This window comes from Cryptotermes secundus, unplaced genomic scaffold, assembly GCF_002891405.2.
Source record: "Cryptotermes secundus unplaced genomic scaffold, Csec_1.0 scaffold816, whole genome shotgun sequence".
Taxonomy (NCBI): domain Eukaryota; kingdom Metazoa; phylum Arthropoda; class Insecta; order Blattodea; family Kalotermitidae; genus Cryptotermes; species Cryptotermes secundus.
Window position 1 is genome coordinate 3,926,555 of NW_019724601.1, and position 23,329 is coordinate 3,949,883.

Consider the following 23,329-nt stretch of genomic DNA (forward strand, 5'->3'; position numbering starts at 1 on the left):
CTCTTTTCTTCTGGCTCACCAACTAATATCCTATATTCAGCCCTCTTCGCCACCATGCGTGCTGCACGCCTTGCCCATTTCTTCCTCCTTGACTTGGAAAAAAAAAGAGGTAAAGCTATCCCTATAATAGGCCGTGGAGACCCATAAGGTTGTGAGAGGTTCCCACATTTTCTAGACAATCGGATCATAGATTGCGGTGAGATTATGAGACTTACGCGCCAGCTACTCTTTAACCCCCCCATTTCTGTTAGAGGTTTAGTCGACCCCAGGGCTACAGTGCGGCTGGAAGGATTATGTCAATTGAAAAATTCAGTGACATCGAGAATTGAAACGGCGACCCTCCGGCTTGTAGCATAGTGTCTTAACCAATTACGCTACCGCGTGCCTCTCCTTGACTTGATCATTTTAATTATACTTGGCGAAGGGTACAAGTCATGAAGCTCCTCATTATGCAGCAGAATGCTCTGTAAATGCTTTAAAATATAAATAATAATAATAACAACACGTGGAATGTGAAAGTGGAAACTATACCATTAATTTTACAACTGATAAAACAATTCCGTCCAGTGTGACTATTGAAGCTTTTACTACTTCACTGCTTAGCACCCGAACATGTTTCGGCCCCTATAGACCATCATCAGAGGGAGCGTCAATACTTTTAAAAACTACTATTACATTGGGTGTTTTGATTTTTAAAATACATAAATATACATATGTAATATACACTTTATACAAAATCCAAATTTCTTACAACTACAGCAACTGTCCTTGATGCATTAAAGTTTCTTTTTAAAAACTTTTTGTTATTTAAGTTAAAAATCTTTAACCGAGTTGGTTCGTGTCCCTTGTCCTTTCGTTTTTCTTGACGGGGCCGAACTTTGTATCTTACCAACCCTGTTGTTTTTGTGCGTTACCGGCTCCATTATTGTCTTACCACTTCCGCTCTTGTGCATTTCCAGGTTGCGTTCACTCATGTCACTAGCCCCGTTTAGGCTTGGCCTGCTGTGCATCTTAAGGTTTGATCGTGTGTGTCTTTAAGAACAGTTTTTGTATTACCGACCCCATATATGCGCATTGGTAACAATGTGTGCATGTTATTACCCCCTTAGGCCGCGCCATAGCTCAAGCGGTTAGTCGCTGGCTCCCATCGCGGCGGCCCGGGTTTGATCCCGGGTCTGGTCAAGTGGGATTTGTGGTGGACAAAGTGGTGCTGGGGCAGGTTTTCTCCTAGTACTTCTGTTTCCCCTGCCAATCTTCATTCCACCAATTGCTCCACAATCACCCTCACCTATCATCTGGGGCTGATACAATAGGCCAGAAGTGGCCGCAGTACAAGGGACTTACTCCGACCCCACTAGCAATAAAAAAATAACACTATCCCCTTTGTGTTTCTGACGTCGTCCCCTGTTCTTCCTACCGACTCCGTATATGCATTCAGTGCGATGCGTGGAAGGGTGCTGGATGGAACTGGTTCGTAACTGTTGGCACGTTAATTGCAAGCCGTAGCTGCGGAAGACAATGTTCGCCACTGATGTCAGTCTAGTGATGCAAAGATGTATGTTGCGTTGTTGTAATTGTCACCCATTTATCATGAAAGCACTACCGAATACCACGAAGAAAATAAGTTGGGAGTTCTCCACTGCGAAATAGGAGTACCAACTATCCGACCGCGACGCGCGGTTTGCAATGCCTGTGTAGGATTTGAGGTTCTGACGGCGGTTGTTATGAAGACTACTATCGTCAGGGTCGAATAAGCCGAGCGAGATAGAGTGAAAGCAGGTAGCAAGCGGTGAAGATGGAGACGACGTTTTACTTCGAAACATCGGTTGATTTTCAACAGACTAGGCGTCTTTATATCCCAGAAAACAGAACTCTTAGAATGTCTTTGTAAGGTTATATAAGCACAGCGGTCCTGTTTACATTTCTGTAGTTTCGTATCAGAAGTTGGGGTCGTCTTATCTCCTGGAGGCACCCCTCCCGTGATAAACAGACACGTGTTGTGAATTTAGCAGCAACATTCTTGACACGATGAAAGATTAAACTTGTTTTAACGTAAGAGTTCCGATGTTAACAAGACACGGCATTGCTGTTCGACTGTACACGACACACCATGAAGCTACAAAGTTATCCCTTGCTTAAGTAAGCACCACACCTTGAAGACGTATTGGGTGAGGAGGTATATCTCCACCCATTTTTAATCATGGAACTGGATGATGGAGACGAATGGTATGCCCCGGCATTATTATGTCCGGGGAAACGGAACCCGTCACTCAGAAAGTGAGGGCAGGGTCGGACGCAGAGTCGATCCCGACGTTGTGGAGTTGAAACAAAAATAATTTGCCGCATCAGGGTTTTGAACACCGATTCTGTCGTTTAGTTCTTAGTTCAGTCACTATACTGACTGAGCTATCCCGGCTAGAAAAAGAGGCCTCACAGAAAATCAAGAGTAAAAAGTGTGTGCCTGCCTTATCTGTTGAAATGTGTCGCCGTGGAGTCAGAACCGACGTTTCGGGTAACCTGCTGCCTATATCTTCCAGTTAAAAAGTAGACCTTGCGATTCGAGGCATGGGTAGGAACCTTTACAGGGAAAGTTCCACCTACATCTTCATGATACAAGGTTATGACACCGTGTAATCTGGTAGATGGGTACCGACGTTTAAGAAGAACATACCACCTCAATTTGCAGGGCAGACACTTATGGCACTGTGTAATCTGGTATATTCGTGTCAACGTTTCGAACGAACGAACATGGATCTTCCATTTTCAGGACAAGTTTATGGTACCATGTAGTCCGGATAGACCAAAAACAAGTGGAGAATGTGAAATGTTTTAAATATTTGGGTAGCTTGTTAACAGATGATGGAAGGTGTACTTGTGAAATTAAATCCAGGATTGCCATGGCAAAAGCTGCATTTAGCAAGAAGAAGAATCTTTTTACCAGCAAATTGGACTTAAATTTGAGGAAGAAACTAGTGAAATGCTACATTTGGAGNTTTGAAAGAGACTGTGGACCTGTCGTCTTGACAGATTACTGATGATGATGATGATGATGATGATGATGATGATGATGATGATGATGATGATGATGTAGTCCGGTAAATGGGTACTAACGTTTCGGAGGAACACTGTGCCTGTATCTTCGGGGCAGAAGGTTTAGATCCCAGGTTCCTCCGAAATGTTACCTGCTATAAGAAGAACTTCAATTTTGCTAATGTCTTTCATCTTGGATCTCCTGATTTCTCGAAACTGGAGAGGTGTTACACTTGAGTTAAATGTTGCCGTTGTAATGAAACGATGCATTCTGGGAATAACTTACAGACTGTGTTTTTAGAACTGGCCTCTGGATTACGCATGAGAAGTGAGGAGAAAATATGACAAGAAGTAGCTTATATTATACGTTGTAACACCGTGTAGTCCCAAGAAAGCTTGCCCTGCCTCTGCAAGTTCCTTGCTTTGCTTCCTCTTCGGTCCTGAAGATAGAGGTAACATGTTCCTCCGAAACTTCAGTCTTTCTCCGAACTACAGTCGGTACAACCTAGAAGGCTTCAGGTCTTATCTCAGTTAGTGAACTCCCTGGGGGTAAAGCGGTAGGAAGGTGAAGCTGACCACTCACCTCCAGCTAGTACCGAGGTCAAGAAAACGTGGATCTATATATTCGCTCCCCCATATGCCTTCATGGTGTGGTGCTTAATTAATTAAGCACAGGGACAACTTTACCTTTTTTTATATGTGTGGATGTACTCGCTAGCACCAGAACATTTGGGTGAAGGCCCTTTTTCAGGCGCTCCCAAACACAAATTTGCGACTTTTTTGTCGGCCAGGGCCCCAATGATATTCAGTCTATTTCTGTAGTTTGTGGAGACCATGTCCATACATAAAACTGCATTGGTTGCATGTTCAGGAAAATAACAGCAAGGTCTCTACCTTCGCAAAGGCGTTTATGAGAAGGTATGTGCAATGCCTTTCCGTAATTATTTTAAGTATTTACGCGCAGTGACCACCGTCCTTCGTAAGGCTAGCAGATTTATGACAGGGCCCTGTGGGCGTTGAGTCTTGTAACAGCTGGGAATTCGCGCGTGTAAACCGGTTGTTATCAGACTAACGGGTCTGACGGCAGTCAGTGTCTTTGCCCATCGCGGTAAGGCTGCAAGGTCATCCTTGTAACGTTATTCATCGCCCTGAAATACCGTCCGGTGGCACTAGCCCCGGCTAATGAGCCAGGGGTCATTTAAACAGAATCGTCTTCACCGAGCTTCGCGGTCGAGTGGTCAACACTCCTGATTCGTATTCAGGAACTCCTTGGTTCAAATTTCGATCTAGAGACCCGCCGAACAGACGGGGTTTTAATGGGTTGCCTGAGCTCCATCAGTCAAATGCAGGGGGAAGTGCCTTAAATCAGGGCAAGTTCACTTCCTCCACGCCCTTTCTAGTCCATTGTGCACTAATTGTGCAACGCCCTGGGCTTTTGCTCGAGAGATGATTCTCTGATCACGGCCGCTTGCAAAGGGATTTTGCATAATGTTGCCTGTGTTCCGGCCGAGGTTCGATCTGAACACCCGTTACCGTTTAATGTTCTGGGCTACAGACAGTATCTCTAAATGAACTTTAAATATCACCCTTTCCGCTGTTAAATTTTACTATGGGCATCCCGAAACGCAAACGGTGTACATCTTTACAGGACTACCAATTATTTGCCTTCTTCCTAGCTTTATTGTTTATACATAGTAAATATATTCAGTGGAGTGCCAGTACCGTAGTCTGCACACTCCGGTAAGGGGTGGCGCGGTATGGGCATCGCCCGCCTGTGTCTCTCCCGAAACTGATATAGTGTTTATATCCCCAGCAGTTAGAAATATACACAAAGTTGATGAATGTCTTCCTAGTCCTCCCTTTGCCATGAAGATGGAAGTTACACGTTTCTCCGAATCAGTAACGATTTAACATGCTAGATGACGTCACGTAACAGAAGACGGTAATGTTCTGTTTCCAGTGCTTTCTAACAATGTTGGTGATTTAGTTCCTCAGTTGATGTATGTTTATATCGCCTTTTATAAAATAAACGGAGACACTGAATAAACAGTTTTCTCCTTTAGACAGCTTTACTGTCGTAAATGTGGTAGTGTTTACACTATTAATTGTGGCAGCTTTGTAAGTGTGGTATGGCTTCCATCACGCTTTCTTGGGTAAGATTTCAAATCATATTGTGTTCCTCTGCGACGTAGGTAACCGTCTACCAGACTGCACGGTGCTACGCCCCACAAATCACAGTCTCAATCTTCGTGCATTAGAAAGGTCAGGATTTATACTATAAGAGAACAATTTCTTTGTAAGTTTTAAGGTTTTCAAGGCGATGACTATGAAGAAAGTCGTCTTCTGGGTTTTGGCGCCGTGTATTCTTCGTTTTGGCTGACGTTTCGGAGGAACGTATCGCCTCCATCTTCAGAGCAGGTGAATGGCTTGTGAGTGCAGAAAGCAGTAGCTGTAGCTACGTCAGCCAAAACTAAGAATACACGGCGCCAAAACCCAGAAGACGACTTTCTTCAATTCCTTTGTAGTTTGAAATTAATTTCACTTAAGTGGATATAATTTTAGGTCCTGTGTGTGAGTTTCAGTGCTTCTACCGTGGTTTGACTGTACGGCATTGAGACAGCTTCGCATTCTGAACAAAACAGATTGGTATATAGCACAATACTGGTGTCACCGGTTCTGAGTCAGTCATTTCTGACGCCAAAACAGAATTTAGTATAGTTAGTTAGTTATTTGAGAGGGTGGGTTTCCCCATGCACTGAGACCTGTATTGGTCCATTGTGCTTCCCTCTATGATTTCTACCAGTCTCTATATCCTACCGGTACTGGTGCTTACCATCAGTCCCGCCCAGCCAGCGAGACCGGCTCTACTAGCTGAGAGGTATCTATAATGCCTCCCCCATCTACCAGAGGTATTAGAGACTACTGTTGGGCGGGAAACGTCCTGGAATTTGGCTCAGTGATCCCCTTTGGAGATATGAGGTTCTTTTACGTGCCGTAAAGTTACGACACGGGACCCACGGCTTAAAGTCCCTTCCGGAGGACTTGTTCCCTGAATTTTTCCGCCCTTAAAAATTCGACGACCTCCGTCGGGTATTTGAACCCGCGCACTACGAGTCATGAGGTGGGAACGTTACCTCTAGACTACGGAGGCCGCTTGCCGCAACTGTTAGTGNTCTCGGGTTGCCATAGTAAAAAGTTATCCATCGTTAACACGTTGAATGAATGTAAGCTATGTAATACGTCACGAGCGAGAAGTCTTTTGGTATGTCGTATCTATTCTGTGAGGTAAATATTCGTAATATTCTCATACGGATATGTTTATTTTACTTTATGTAGTATAAAGGTGACGGCCTGCCATTGTCCATTAGAGCCTGTTATTGTGGGAGATGGCGTTAAATGTCGACCTTGACGAATCGTTCAGTAACATGGAGGACTGCAGAGGAATACGGTGGAGAGCACGGGAAGTTGATAGTACAATAAATTTTGAGATGTTTCACTCAATTCTCAGCGGGTGTTCTATATGTAGTAGGGGGAGGCCTGTGTTTTTATGCATGCGCTTATTATTACAGAGTGAAACGAAATTCTCGCACAAGCTCTCCCTAATGCGATTTCGTGTTAAAAGTCAGTCGAAAATATTGTACAACATATGTGCTGTGACCAGTGGCGTGCCTTGCATGGATGCAAGGGAAGCATTGCTTCCGTAGTTAAGAAACGAGAAGAAGAAAAGTCATATAAATAATTCAATTTGAATAATAAGGATGTGAATATTGTCATGTTCTGAACATTTAAGCGCGTGGTGATGCTCAAGGCCACATGCCTCCTCCCTTCCCCTGCTTGGGGGGAGGGACCAAGTTTCATTTCGTTAATCTCCGTGCGAGTTCTTCTCACCCGAAGTGGTCAGGGAAGCAAATTTCAGTTTCCTGGCTAGGCCTGTGATATACAAGCGAAGGAATGTGTTCTTTCCATGGTTATATGAAAATTAACTGTTTATGTGTAATTTCAGCCTTGTTGGGTGTTATAGGTAACATTATGTTTTATTAAAATTTTGTAAGTGCATAGTTAGATGACGTAAGATTGTATTTTTGATCGTATTCTGACGCATCAGGAAGAAGCTGTCCGCCTTTAAGGGAAACAAGTGTGATATTGTGGTACAAGTGGCAGGGGAGTGATTAGACTACACGCACAGGGTACAGCTAAAATGAATGCTGGCAGACAACGCGACTGCGACTGTGCAGTCGAAAGTCTTTTAAGACGGGGTTTAATAGCAGGAACTTTTCTGAACAGAAAATAATTATAGAAAGAGGACGACCGACATGCGAGTTGCCAGAACTTAAAGCACAAACCAAATTGTGTGTGAGGAAATTTAATTTGGAACAGTATTCTAAAACAGTGGCTATCCGGTTGCCGTAATATAGGAAAATTGTTTTGTTGGCCAAGCCTATTGTTTCTCAGTGAAAAAAATGTATGGAACAAGACTGGGTTTGGTGATATCAACAACCTTCATAAAGCATTGAAACGATATGAGAACTCTTAGACTCACATTATTTCAACAGTGCAACTTGTTTCCCTTACCAAAAATAGTACCGCACGCCACTGGCTGTGACGATTGGTTTTCAGTGTACACTTCACCGCCATCTGGCGCAAACCATCAGACGATCAAATCATGGGTGGTATGTGGTTACAGTAGATGTTCTAAGCGGCCTCCGTCCATTTCAAGGGAGGCGGTATTGCATGCATCCGTTTTTCGAACACTCATGTTAGAATCAGCTGTTGTCACAACTGCTTGGAGCCATGCCACATCTTCCGTGGTCCATGGCGGAACTACACAGATGTGCTCCTTCAGATGTCCCCCACAGGACAATATCCGTCATAGTTATGTCCGGCGACCGAGGAGCCCATGCGATCGGCCCTCGATGTTCAGTCCACTTTCCTGAGTATGTAACATTCAGCCAATGCCTGACGCACCCCATAGTACAGTGGAGCTCCGTTATGCAGAAGTCACAACCTATGGAAACACATCCTCAAGCAGCCCTGGTATAACAGTTTTTCAGTTAATCACGACATCATTAAGCAGTCAGTAGGCAGGGGCCCATGATAATGTCCACGTCAGTTCCAGCCCAAACACTGACGCCGAAGCAGAGTGGATGCCCACATGTTCGCGGATAGGATGAGGATTATCTCGTGCCCAGAGGTGACTGTTGTGGACGTTGAAAACACCCTCACGCACAGTGTAACGCGAAGTAACTCATTCGCATTGTGTGGATGTCGTAACCATTCTCAAATTTGCATCGTAGAGGACAATCGTATGGAAAGAGATGTTCGCTCCGCGAGTGGCGGCATGGATGTTAAATACCTCCGGGGACCGTCAGTTGGGATAACCCGAATTCTCACTTCTCCACTGCCCTAAGAAAGAGATGTTCGCTCCGTGAGTGGCGGCGAGATGTTCAGTACCCCCGGGGACCGTCAAGTTGGATACCCCGAATTCTCACTTCACCACGGCTCTCAGAAAGAGATGTTCGCTCCGCGAGTGGAGGCATGGATGTTAAGTACCTCCGGGGACCGTCAAGTTGGATACTCCGAATTCTCACTTCTCCACGCCTCTCAGAAAGAGATGTTCGCTCCGCTAGTGGCGGCATGGATGTTAAGTACCTCCGGGGACCGTCAAGTTGGATACCCCGAATTCTCACTTCACCACGGCTCTCAGAAAGAGATGTTCGCTCCGCGAGTGGCGGCATGGATGTTAAGTACCTCCGGGAACCGTCAGTTGGGATAACCCGAATTCTCACTTCTCCACGGCTCTCAGAAAGAGATGTTCGCTCCGCGAGTGGCGGCATGGATGTTAAGTACCTCCGGGGACCGTCAGTTGGGATAACCCGAATTCTCACTTCTCCACGGCTCTCAGAAAGAGATGTTCGCTCCGCGAGTGGCGGCATGGATGTTAAGTACCTCCGGGGACCGTCAGGTTGGATACCCCGAATTCTCACTTCACCACGGCTCTCAGAAAGAGATGTTCGCTCCGCGAGTGGCGGCATGGATGTTAAGTACCTCCGGGGACCGTCAAGTTGGATACCCCGAATTCTCACTTCACCACGGCTCTCAGAAAGAGATGTTCGCTCCGCGAGTGGCGGCATGGATGTTAAGTACCTCCGGGGACCGTCAAGTTGGATACCCCGAATTCTCACTTCACCACGGCTCTCAGAAAGAGATGTTCGCTCCGCGAGTGGCGGCATGGATGTTAAGTACCTCCGGGGACCGTCAGTTGGGATAACCCGAATTCTCACTTCTCCACGGCTCTCAGAGAGAGATGTTCGCTCCGCGAGTGGCGGCATGGATGTTAAGTACCTCCGGGGACCGTCAAGTTGGATACCCCGAATTCTCACTTCACCACGGCTCTCAGAAAGAGATGTTCGCTCCGCGAGTGGCGGCATGGATGTTAAGTACCTCCGGGGACCGTCAGTTGGGATAACCCGAATTCTCACTTCTCCACGGCTCTCAGAGAGAGATGTTCGCTCCGCGAGTGGCGGCATGGATGTTAAGTACCTCCGGGGACCGTCAGTTGGGATAACCCGAATTCTCACTTCTCCACGGCTCTCGGAAAGAGATGTTCGCTCCCCGAGTGGCGGCGAGATGTTCAGTGCCCCCGGGGACCGTCAGTTGGGATAACCCGAATTCTCGCTCCTTCACGCTCTCGTTCCACAGCTGCAGTTATGGTGTGGTCAGTGGCTAGTGCCCGTACAGTCCGTGGGCGACCGGCATTCACGTGTGCCCTAGGTGTTAACGATTCCTCAAGGAAACTCGGTTCTGACGAAAACGCATTAGCATGTTGATGACGTCGACCGAGGTAACGTAGCGTGTATTCCCGTGCATCAGTACCGGCTCGACTCTTACAGGTACCGAGGGTTAAGGGCATGTCGCAGTATTCGTTGTATATACCGTATTTACGCATGTATAGGCCGCAGCACAATTTTCAGACAGAAATTACAGAAAAAATAATTTTCTTGGAATATTATTTCAGGAGTAGAAATTATTCCGAAATTTGGCAACGTTTAACATTCCTAAGTTCGCAACTAGCGAAAATAACGGTACCGCTCGGAACAAAGGCATTGCGGGGGAGAGTTATAACCTTTTCGCCTTTACTTGACTTGCCTGGTTAGTTCTGAGTGAAACATGGGTCGAGTAAGAGCAGGTTATACGTCTAAATTTAAACTTCAAGTGGTGCGTTACGCACAAGAACACGGAAATCGAGCAGCAGGGAGAAAATTCGACGTTGACGAAAAAAATGTGTGTGATTTCGAATATTTCGAATATAAGCCGCACCCCAGTTTTCCTCTTGAATTTTTGGCAAAAAATGTGCGGCCTATACATGCGTAAATACGGTATATGCTGGGAATCACTGTGATCATTCGACCACGGCTGTTCCCACCTGTGCACTGCGTGCCTCGAGTACACCTCACAACGCGCTATGTATCGCCGTGGCAGGTAATATTGCCGAGAAGTATGTTACCCCATTTGTTAGTGACGTGCGATGAAAACAGGTATCTCGGTAGAGATGCAGGATGTTTCGACTTATCAAGAAGGAATCGCGCTATGAGGACGTGCACAATTTTTTCACGTTGTATTTTTGTATTAATCTTGGTGGGGTGGGACTGAGTCCACTTGGTACTGCGGCCACTATTGGCGTAATGTACCAGCCCCTGATGATAGATGGGGATTGTGAAGCAGTTGGTGGAATGAGAATTGGCAGTGGACACCGAAGTACCCGGAGAAAACCTGCCCCAGTGCCACTTTGTTCACCACAAATCCCATATGATTTAACCCTGGCTCGAACCCGGGCCGCCGGTGTGGGAAGCTAGCGACTAACCACCTGAGTTATAGCACGGCATTTTTCACTTCATATGTATATGTGTAAGTGTGTAAATAGGAGAGGGCATTGTGGACGGGGTGGTGGGGAGAGGCGCTACAGTTCTTAAGGGGAAATTGATAGAACGTTTCCGGCGCTAGAGGCAGTACCCGCTCGTCCTTCAAGCAAAGGAGCATTGGAGAGAACATGTAGTGGTGGGAAGTGAGGACGGCAAAACGATGAGAAATCCTGACCTGGGACTTTTAAAAAAATATGGGACAGATTTATCATGTACACCAGGGGTATACGGGGCACCTTGTAGCATAGTTGGTTGAGGCACTCTGCTACAAGCCGGAATGTCACGGTTTCGATTCCTGATGAGGCCATTGGATTTTTCAGTCGACTAATCCTTCGAACCGCACTGTGGTCCACAATTTGAGAAACCAGAATACAACACTTGTACAGTTGTACAGTAATAATGGTTCCGAACACCAACCCCCCCCCCAACTGCGGTTACTGTTCTCAGACTTGGCCTTATTTCCGTAAGTGAATCAAGTACACCAACTCCATGGACGGGAGGTCTTATTGGGAAGCTAATAGTTGTTCACGTAGTTAAGCAATTCCTAGAATTTTATGAAACCCGAAAGTTTATTGCCGTGTACATAAGAACCCGACACTAGTCCTGTCCTGAGCCAGATCTATCCAATCCATCCCATCCCATCCTATCTCTCTAAGATCCATTCTAATATTGTCCACCCACCTACGCCTTGGTCTTCCCTGTGGTCTCTTTCCTTCTGGTTTTACCGCCAATATCCTACACACATTCCTCGTCTCTCCCATTCGTACTACATGCCCTGCCCACCTCATCCTCCTTGACTTGATAATTCTAACTATACTTGGAGAAGAGTACAAGTTATGAAGCTCCTCATTATGCAGTTTTCTCCAGCCTCCTGTCACTTCACCTCTCTTCGGTTCAAATATTCTCAACACCCTGTTCAAACACCCTCAGTCTATCTTCCTCCCTTAATGGCAGAGACAAAGTTTCACACCCATACAAAACCACAGGCAAAATTTGAACAGACGAGACTGAAACCTTACAGAACCCATGAAGAATCTGTCACGTCATACGTTGTGTTCTCTTGTTTTTGGAATACCAGACGATGGGTAAAGTCCAAAAGACAGGTAATTCCGACTGTTACACACCGTCGTCAGAACCCTTTATAATCTGATCGCCGTTATATTTCACTACTGATATGCAAAGGAGCGTCGGAAGGGATCGTCGTGGGTAAACAAATTCGAACACTTGATATTCGAAAGACTTTATTTCTAACAGGGTTTTCCCTCTTTACAATTTACTGTTTAATGCCCGGTAACTGAGGTCGTCCGTGCCCGGGGACTTCACGGGTTTTCTGTATACAGTAAACCCTCGCTAATCCGGATCGAAATATGAAAAACGCTGCTCACAGTTGAGTACATACTTAAAAGGCTCATGGGATTTAGGAAGGCAGATGAGTCACTTGTCTGTTAAGACAAAACTTGACAGTTTTTTCAGACCTGCAAATTATTACGTTCAAAACCAAGTACAACTTCTGTATCCTCTATCGATGAATAAATGTATTGCCTTTCTATAGTTTTTAAATAAAGGTTCTTCAGTAATATTTTTTAATTATTTTTGTCAGCACTACTTAGATATCATTAAAGTTTCCATTTATTTCTGTTCTCTTTTTTATCTTTTAGGGCTACACTGTGCTTCACTAATCCGGATTGTCGCTTCATCGTGTTATCTCCCCCCGCAGTTACTCTGGATTAGCGAGGGTTTGCCATAATTGCAGTAGTTTTTTCCTCTTTCCAGTTTTCTGTTCAGTGCCACATAACCGAGGACGTCTGGGGGATTCTGTATATATATATATGTTTCCCCGGAACGACTCAACCTGTTGCTTTGCGGACTGGCGCTAGTGTTCTCCACCCGGAGGTCTGTGACAGGCATCGGTTCACCACGGCTTTGCTTTCTGTTGGCAGGAGGGAGACGAACCTACCGGGTAGGCTGAGTGGCGCCTGCGACGCCATGGAATTGGAGCCCCTCGAGCCCGCCGTGAGTAAATAACACATTCACAGAATTTCGGTGGGAATCCCCTCTTGCCATTGTGACACCGGGGATTTGGAGGGTGAGAGCTGGCTATCGTTAGCGCTCCTGTAACCGGTTTCTGGGGTGATGCATGGAGACGCATGAGCGAAACATAGCGTCGCGGGTGAGCGATTTTTAAGCGAGACGCCCTGTGTATGGTAGTAGGGATGGAAGCGCGGTATTGTCGGGAACCGTATCAGGACCCAAGCAGTCATACAGAAGAAGATTCATTTTAATATTGTTGTTGAAGACCAAGGTAGTGTTTGATTTAAGAGCCAGATTTCACAAGCAAGCTTACTTTCTCATATACATAATGTTTACGAGAATCAGCCCCCCCACCCCCATCCACCGATTATGAAAAGTGGTTTTGGAATATCACCTGCATATACTTACATGCACCTCGACGGCTGGACGGATTGCATTCATAATCTGTATTTAAGAGTTTAACCGCCATAGATCATTCTTCGTTCCCCTGAAACGTCGGTATATGACACGGCACGGAGCCCCATAAAACAGTAATTTTGTTTGAAAGGTTTCTTCAGAATCCGCAGGAAATTGCTGGCCTCGTGCATTAGGCCTGCCCCAGCTGTGCATTAAGAATGAACATCTCCTCAGAAGCTTCCAGCCTAAACCAAAATGGCGTCAGGATAGGCATGCCCTTGTCACCTGTCACACGTGTTCCGGTTAACCTGTTTGTCTGTCTGGGTTCTTGAAGGAAATGCCAGGTTCTGGCCATAGTCGTATTAACCCTGTGTATGCGCCTGGGCTCAAGAAAGAACGGATTTTGCGTTGCATATTTGCATTGAAATGTGTGTAACAGTTCTTGAAAGGATTACTACCTCAAACAAAAGTCTGTTGTTAAAGTACTTATTTCAAATTATGTAAGAACTGCGTAATGAGGAGCTTCATAACTTGTACTCTTCTCCAGGTATAATTAGAACGATTAAGTCAAGGATGAGGTGGGCAGGCCATGTAGCACGAATTGGGGAGACGATATAGGATATTGGTTGGAAAGGCAGAAGGAAAGAGACCACAGGGAAGACCAAGGTGTAGGTGGGTGGACAATATTAGAATGGATCTTCGAGAGATAGAATGGGATGGTATGGATTGGATAGATCTGGCTCATGATAGGGACCAGTGGAGGGCTCTTGTGAACACGGTAATGAACTTTCGGGTTCCATAAAATGCTGGGAAATTCTTGAGTAGCTGCAGAATTTGCGGCTCCTCCAGAAGGGCTCAGCTCCATGAGTAAGTAAGTAAGTAGGAAGGTATGTGTGGACTGCATTTATTTGGCGCAGGATGGAGACCAAGGATGGGCTCTTGTGGAAATGAGAATGAACCTTCCTGTTCGATAAAAGTCGGGGAGTCTGCTGAACGGATGAGCGCCTGTTTGTCAGAAGGGCTCTGCTGCATGTTCTCGAGCAGGTGCATGTTTTACTTGGCGACGGCTCTACGTCCGAAACTGGTGATTAGCGCCATTGATGTGACGAAGAGCACAGTCAACGAAATAGTGATTCATGTGACCCCATTGTAATAAGCGTACTGAGCGGCCTCTGAGCAAAATTAGGCAAAGTTTCCCGCCCAAGTAGTTTCCAGTGCCTCCGGTAGATGGGGAAGTATCGGGTACCACCGCCAGAAGATAGCCGACCTCGCTGGCAGAATGGGGCTGATAGCGAGCACCAGTACTGGAAGGGTATGGCGACAGTAGAAATTAAAGGGGGACGCACAGTGGACCAATAACTGGTCCAAGTGCATGGGGAAACCCACTCCCTCTAATAATGAATGAATGAATGAATAAGCATAGTAGCTTCTTACGTAACCTATCTGCTGTTACAGCCGCTTGCGAGTTACAATGCATGGATTTTAGGAGCAGAGTACAGCTTGTTACGAGGGTCATTTTTAAAGTAAGAACCGTTTTGTTATGAACAAACAAATTTCAAATAATTTTAATGTCACTACTAGATACATCATATTTATTTTTCTGTGTAGCCTCCATTGCGTTTCAGGCGTCTGTCCAGACGTTGCACAAGTTTGACAATCCCCTATTCATAGAAGTCATCCGCCATTCCATGTAACCAATCCGTAACTGTTTCTTTCATTTCTGTTTCACCCATCTGTCACACTTCCGTATCGGAGTTGAACTCTGACAGTCCCGTAGAGGTCAGATCGCAGAACTTCATGAAGCTCATCAGTAGTGAATCCCCGTTGTCACGGAACGTGAGCATCAGCCGTGTCTTGCAGATCCTCGGTGATGACAGGCGGGCTTTCAGATCGCTCTTTATTGTGCATATTTGTCCTTCCCCCATTAAACAAACGACACTTAGTGCACGTTCCCCATACACTTCGACAAGTTGGCGATGGTTTTCGGCAGGGCAAGTCTTTTTCTCATTCAAAAATGGAAACGCCGAACTCGCCTCACAGTCGGCTGGAGTAGTGATTGACATGGTTCTTTATAATACTTTGACACAACCAATTCATTCGGTAGCTCGGCAAACACTGGGGACATGGCAGAGGGGCAGACGACAGCTCTCGACCTTTAAAAACCTCCGGTGAATGACCTGCGCGGTCAGGGTGCGCAGATGTATGTGTAGCGGTTGAAACGTTCAGGTACTGACCATACTGTTTTTTTTTATTGTTATTGTACCGTTTGTCCCAATTTAAAATCGTACTTATTCATTTTATTGTTTTGCCGTGTGTTTTGAGTTTGGTTATATAGGCTAAGGCGGCCCATACACTTGCGAGTCCGGGTCGGGGGCGAGCCGGGCTCGGATTAATTTCAGCACACACGTATGAACATGGCGACGCACACACGGCTCATTGGAACCCGAGCCGAGTCGGACTCGCGAGCCAGACTCGTCCCCTAACATTGCCTTGGAAGGTGACCCGTCTCTAAACTCACTTATCCCACACTCACCCCTATCCCATCCCCCCACGCAAGTCAGATCTCAGCAGGGTTAAGAGATAATCCACGGATGGGGTGCTCCAGCTACGCTCGAGGCAGGGAGAGAATGGACGCGGCTGGTGTGAGCGTAATAGCGAGCCTTGATTGCACACTGCGCCGAGACAGCACTAATAACAGAGAGCCCGTAAACAAAACTAAAGCGAGATTGCAACTGACAACTGGCGGGAAGGCACGCAGAACGAAAGTGGCTGCTGGACAGACATGTTTGAGAAAATCTTGTGTTCATTCTTTCCCTGACCCAGCTTCAGTTCTGTAACCAATAGTGCCTATCGTTCCTTCTCCCATCCCAGCACCAACAAAATGCCATTAGACACTGGGTTTAAATTGGTGATTGGATTTATTGGACTCTCACAAACCTTAACTACAAATAATTTATAATGTTCTCATTAATATACGCAGTCAGCAAATCTCTGTAGCAGGTAATATAGTCTTCTGTATCTTTACTAGGCGTTGCCTGGCGACAGCTCCCAACAGTCAGATTCCTCAGCTTCTGTGTTCACGTTTTGATCGTTTAACGACTGTCTCATAGCTCTTCGTGGCCGGAACTCCTGGCCGCATACGGCCACCACTGGTTGCCACTCGTGTGCCTATTCTCGAACAATTCTTCCTTTGTCGCACGCGTATTTCTTGCATTGAGAACGTGTTTACAGAGCCATTGCCTAGCAGCGGGCGTCTCTTGGTCAAACCATTCCGGCATTCAGAGGACATGTCATAATATTATACTAGTATAACAGTCCCAACAAGGACAAAGTCGCGGTTGTGTTTATTGTGTAGGGTATTTATGTCCTGAGTTCTGACAGCCGTCAGCAGGGGGCGCGGGAGTAATGGCGTTCCCATATCATGTTGATTTATTTACTTCTGGGCCCCCAAGTGCTGATACCAACGGCAGGTAGTCAGTAGGTGGCGGGAACTTTTCGTGTTTTCATATCGTGCTGATTCATAGCTTTAAATGGTATCTTGATCCGTGGCCTAAAGTTTCTGGCAAGACGGCCATTTCTTTTCCCCTGTCGTTCCGGGCATTTTATCGGGACCTCGATATCTTGTCGCCGTATTCTGACCGGCTTAGCCCGTTTGTGACGTCGTTCCTCCCCGCTGAATGCAGCCGAAAGGTGAACTTCACCACTCATCAGCAGGTCCAGACGTTTATCGTTGCATGGCATGATCCGGCCTGCTGAAGAGTGAACTGATTTTGTTACGCTAATTTTTTGCGCCCTGGTCTGTATGTTAAGGCGAAGGCCCTACGAGCTCTTTGTTTCCGGTGTCCGTGTGCGGACACGAATGTTACGGATGAGGAGCAGTGACGTAGTGTGCGACACGGACGAGTTCTTTTACGTCCCCTACAAAAACAACAAAAAAACTCCGTATTTTTTTAGTCCGCAAGGGACTGTATCAACCGAGCGACCGTCGCTTGTCGGCGAAGTTAGTATGAACTTTAGCGGATAGGGGGTGTCGCGTGGTCAGCGCAACGAATCCCCGCGGCCGTTAATTTCGGTTTTCTAGACTGGAGCCGCTTTTTCCTTGAAATAGCTCCTCGATTATCCTCACGAGGTTGAGTGGACCCCGTCCCTGACTCACTACTTCTCAGAAAATCTGGTAGCGCCGGGAATCGAACCCGGACATCTGTTTCTGTAGCCAAGAACTCTGACCACTAGATCACAGAGGCGGTATATTTACGTCCCCTGCACGATTAAACATCCTGACGCCGTAGCAATCACCGCAAGTGCAGAAATTAAACTATTTCATAGTTGCAGTTTTTGTCCGTATATCTGTACAGGAGTCGATGAAGGTTGCATCCAAAATTTGTGAAAGAAATGAAACGATTTGACATCCTTTATACACAACTAAGGAGTACATTTCGGTCGCATTTTATGCAAATTTGAAGTAATAATGAGCCGGGATAGCTCAGTCGGTATAGCGACTAGCTACTGGCTGGACGACCCAGGGGGCGGAGTTCGAGTCCCGGCGGGGTCAAGAATTTTCACTTCTCCATGTCATTCAGGCGGGCTCTGTCGTCCACCCAACCTCCTATCCACTGGGTACCGGGGGCTCTTTCCCCAGGAGTAAAATGGCCAGGGTATGAAGCTGACCACTCGCCTCCAACTAACAGCAAGGTCAAGAAAACCTGGGTCTATACATCCACTCCCCCATGCGTCTTCATGGCATAGTGCTTAATTAGTTAAGCGCAGGGACAGCTTTACTTTTTTACCTTTTTGCAAAAGGATAATGGTTGCAGCCTCAACTAATCTATTTAAGAAGTAATTATTTATTAAGAAATCCGAATCAAATATATGCATAAGTTGGTAATTTAACAAGATACGTAGTTAGTCTGTGCACATGTGACAAGGACAGAGACAGCCAGCGGAGGTACATATTGTTGTGAGACATCGAGGCGCCAACATTTTCTAGACAATCGGCTCACATTTGAGGATGAGGTCAGCCTTACGCGCCGACCTCCCTTTACCCCCCAGGAAGATCCCGGGTGCTCATTTCTGTTAGAGGCTGAGTCGACCCCAGGGCTATAGTGCGGCTGGAAGGATTAGATCGGTTAGCAGAAACCAATGACTTCAGCGGAAATAGAACCCGCGACCAACTTATTAATTAAGCACCACACCATGAAGGCGTATGGGGTGGGGGTGGATACATAGATTCATGATTCTTGACTTCACCGGTAGAGGTGAGACAGAAAGGATCCCCGGTTCCCATTGGATAGGAGGCTGGATGGGCCTTAGAAATTGTCTGGTCTGGACGCTGTGGAGACGAGAAACATCTCTGCCGCCCCTTGCCGTCAGTTGAACGCCGTAGCCTTTTCCTGAGCTGAGCTTTGTGTACTTTAAAATTTGTCATCCAGATTTTTTTTTATTGCTAGTGGGGTGGAACTAAGTCCCTTGTACTGCGGCCACTTCTGGCCTATTGTACCAGCCCCAGATGATAGGTGAGGGTGATTGTGGAACAGTTGGTGGAATGAAGATTGGCAGGGAAAACCGAAGTACTCGGAGAAAACCTGCCCCAGCGCCACTTTGTCCACCACAAATCCCACTTGACCAGACCCGGGATCGAACCCGGGCCGCCGCGGTGGGAAGCCAGCGACTAACCGCTTGAGCTATGGCGCGCCTGTCATTGAGATCACTATAAATTCCCAATACCTCTCCAGTTACAGCAGTTTTAATCTTATCAGTGGCTGCATGTAGGTCTGTTCTTCTATCTCAGCTCTTTCTGTTCTTCTTCCAATCCTTTGTGTCTCCGATCCCTATTGGTACGCCCGTAGCCTTATTATGTCATCTTGTTCGTGATTTTTCCTTGTCTTCCTTCTCAACGTTCCAACGTTCTCAATCTGCCACTCATTTGGTAAAACCCGCCCCATTCTGCTGATACAGATGTTGGCAGTAGTGGAGGTCCAAAATAATTTCTATAACTTGGAACTTTCATACCAGAATTGACGGAGCAAGTTCGAGGCAGGCGACCTTGTGTGGTCTCCTTATCAGCAGTTGCCAGATAATTCCATTATCTTGACGCATCTGTGCGCAACTCCGAAACAACAAAGTAATTCCTGAAGGACATACCAAGACTCATAAACCCGTGGGTGGAGCTGATGAAGAGGTTAATTAGTCGGTTTAAAATCTGCTCTGTAACCATAGGTTTGTAGGCGTCCTCTACGAGGTACAGAAAACTTGTTGAAATACGAGATTTTTTTAGGAGAGCCATTGTTAGCACTATTAATAACATAATGTATTAGAAGTCTAGGGAAAATTTGTGAAAGCAACCCTAGTATTGGGTTCTCGATTAAAAAATCGTTTGCCTGGCCCGCTTCGGGTCCCGCGTATGGGAAGAATTTCATGTTTCCGCTCTCCCACATTCCTCTTCGTGGCATGATGCTTTGGTGCAGACTCAAGTTTTCGTCTTGAATTGTGCTGATTTTACTGTTGTGAGGTCAAGTCTGTAATGTGCAGTTCCGAAATGAATTGTGTTCAGAAGCAAATGGATTCGCAGTGATGATAACTGGGTTCGTCGTCAGTTCTTTAAAGCGCATACGATATAGTCCATCTGCTCTACGAGACGCTTTACGTCATGCCTTGTGCTGGCAACGTTACGGAAGAAAAGTGTATAAGTGCATCTGAACTCCACAGCGTCCAGACTGACTTTGAGGCCCGCCCAGCCTCCTCTCCAACGGGTACCGGGGGCCCTTTCCCCGGGATTAAAGCAGCAGGGGCGTGAACCTGACCCCTCGCCTCCATCTAGTGCCGTAGTCAAGAAAGGTGGATCTACACGTTCACTCCGCCATATGTCTTCATGGCATAGTACTCAACTCATTAAACACAGGAAGAACTTTATAAGGGAATTTGAATTTACCGCCGGCGTATGGATACCAGATCAGCAGCACCATCATGAGTGGCAAAACGGCCCTCTTCGAGCCATAGCCTTCCTTAGAAGGTTCTGCCAGACTTGTCTGTTCGGAGTGAATCAGGTAATCCGTTTTTCACAAGTCATTTTTGTACGGAGTAAGGTCATCGGCCTTGCGTCGAACTCTCAACTTAGAGGACCAGGTCTCTGTTGATGTCCCCCAGTGACAGGGTGGCCCAGCTATACCCCCAGGCATTGGAGTCCCTTTTCGTCGCCTTCTACGACTCTCAGGGCCTTGATGGAGGTATTGTAGCCCTGCTCTACACGGGGCATGAATACCGGAATTGAATCCAGCTACTTTAGTGATGACGTGGCGTTCTGCGGCACAAACTGACCGTGATGCGTCCGTGTTCCCATAGCAGGTCGAGTATATTCATACATTCCACTTTTCTAGAACGACTGTGATATGGGCTGCTCGACCGAGAAGTCGGGGTTCGATTTCCAGTAGGGGCAAGAGGTTTTTTCCTCCATAACGTCCTGATAGACCCTGGGACCCAGCCAGCCTCCTGTACAATGGGTACTGGGGCTGTTTCACTAGGAGTAAAGCGACAGGGGCGTGAAGCTGACCACTCCACCTCCAGCTCGAGCCCATGTTAAGAATGACAGAGCTGTACCTCCACCCCCCCATGCTTCTTTATGAACTCTGCATTTAGCTCACGCGGTGCATTTATGTATTTCTTGTGATTCTAAGAATAAACCGATTATTTCTCTATTCAAAATTAGCTGGCTGATCGTTATAATGAAAAGACGCGGTAATGTCCGTAAGGCAGCAACTGAATTTCTAACTAGTATTTAGTTGAATGTAAGGCCTCACGGAAGGAGTCTGGCAGACCACCGGTGCCAGTATTATGGGCTGCTACCCCATTAATCCGGATTAACAAAAACTTAGAACACAGATAAGTGGAAAATTTAATAATGTAGGTAGTGCTGATGGAAATACGTATAATAAAAATATATCACTGCAGAAATCTCTTCCTTTGTCAAAAGCATAATTGATCATTTGAATAACTGCCCCTATTCCTCAGGTAGCTGGCGCTTCTATCAGAGAGTTCTGTCAGTTCTGTTTACAGCCTGTAGTCCGCGAACTATACCGACCGAGCGACCGCCGCTTGTCGGCGAAGTTAGTGCCAACCTTTACAGATAGAGGGTGTCGCGTGGTCAGCGCAGCGGATCCCCACGGCCGTTAATCTCGATTTTCTAGACCGCAGTTCTGTTTAACTGTCACAAAAATAGTAAAACATTTGAAAAGAAATGCGTTGGATATAAACTGTGTTTGATGATTTTTCTTGACTGCTTTTGTTCAGATATTTTTAATTGTGGCAAGTATGTAGCGGGTTACGTTCGAAGTGTACCCAGAAGCAAATACAGACTTCTTGTAGGGCTGAAATCGAAATCGTCCGATCTACATGGAAAATGAAATGACTCGACATTTTTCGTAAATTTCTCCAAGATCAACTTTCTTGAAAATCTCTTCCAGCACTCCTCGAGTTCCGTGCTTTCAGACGGACAGACAGAGTGACTGACAGTAGCATCCGCAGGGATTCTACCGTGCTTAATGGATATATTTAAAACTTCGTATTGCGTTGGAATTTCATTTTGCGTCTGTTTCCCCACCCTGTGCAATAGTTACCTGGGGAAGGGTGGATTTCCTCGGGGGTAAAGCTGCCGGGGCATGAAGCTGGTTACTCACCTCCGATCTAGTGCTGAGGTCAAGGATTTTGTAGCTATCCTTCCACTCCCCACATACGTTTTCATGGTATAGCGCTTAATTAATTAAGCACAGAGACAATCTTACTTTTGCCATTACCTTTTTCCCGTCTTTTTCTGCGAACCGAACGAAACCCATAAATTCACCAGCAGATGGTACTCATGACTTCGCATTCAGTGCGGTGCGATATGAAGGCGGCTCCTTTTCATAGAGGCAGCCTCCGCTGGACCAGTTTGACCCAGTTCTCGCTGCGCCCGGCTGCGTATCCTCGAACACTGTCTCTGCAGCAGGCTGATGTAGTACGTATTGCATACCCACAGACCCTCTAAGAGATTAGGAATTCAAGAGTTGCTATGACTGGACGGACTGGCATAGCGTTACAAGCTCTCGATTTTATTCGGGTGGTACTCATCCCGGGTCTCTGTCGGGACACCGGTTATCCTGAATGAGGATTTTCTTGTACTTCCTCAGTCGCTCCAGGCAATACCGGAATATTACCACTATTAAGCTCTGATCACTTCCTTTCAGGCCCTTCTGCAATGTCGTTGTGTGTCGTCTTGCTGTTCAAAGCTGTGCAGCCTTAGCCGCTGTCATTGTTGTACAATTATTACTGTTGTTATTAATAATATACCTTATTGTTGCGAAGAACCTATGACTCAAATACTCCGTTGTACATTACCCCGATATAACCGCAAACTTTCCTACTGTCAACGTATGTGAGATTTGACTACCTCACGGCGGTAACTGTGAAGATTACGGTCTTCTGAGGGTTTGATGTCTTGTAGCCTGGCAGATCGTTACGGACGAAGTTCCTACTTCCTCTTTCAGGGTAGAGACGTAAGCCGAGCTTGGGAAGAAAATGGTAATGATATTGCCACCAATAAGGAATTCAGCGGGGAGTGTCCACCATTTGTTATATGAACTTTCGTACTATTTACTTCTCCTGTTTCTCCCGTATCCCTTTCCAGACCTACACGTTATCGAACGATGCGTCCAGGCCGACGTTTCACGCCATACCCCACGACTAACACTCACAAACTCCTTCCTTTTTACAGAATGCTACACTTTATACTACACTTCACATAGCCACTTCACAGTTTTAGAAATACTCACAGACTGCCCACGAAAGACATACTTACTTACTTACAGAGCTGAGCCCTTCTTGAGGAGCCGCCAATTCTGCAGCTACTCAAGAATTTCCCAGCATTTTATGGAATCCCAAGGTTCATAATGGAGTTCATAAGAACCCTCCACTGGTCCTTATCC

At 46.3% G+C, this 23,329-nt stretch overlaps 1 protein-coding gene across 6 annotated transcripts in view; it reads left to right on the top strand.

The window, feature by feature from the left end:
- Positions 1–23,329, top strand: part of LOC111862452 — a 120,502-nt gene that overhangs the window by 45,849 nt on the left and 51,324 nt on the right. For all 6 annotated transcript variants that reach the window (XM_033750670.1, XM_023847858.2, XM_023847862.2 and 3 more), the window contains one exon: positions 12,890–12,962. In XM_033750670.1, the coding sequence (XP_033606561.1) occupies positions 12,890–12,962 (73 nt within the window). The remainder of the gene's footprint in view (positions 1–12,889; positions 12,963–23,329) is intronic.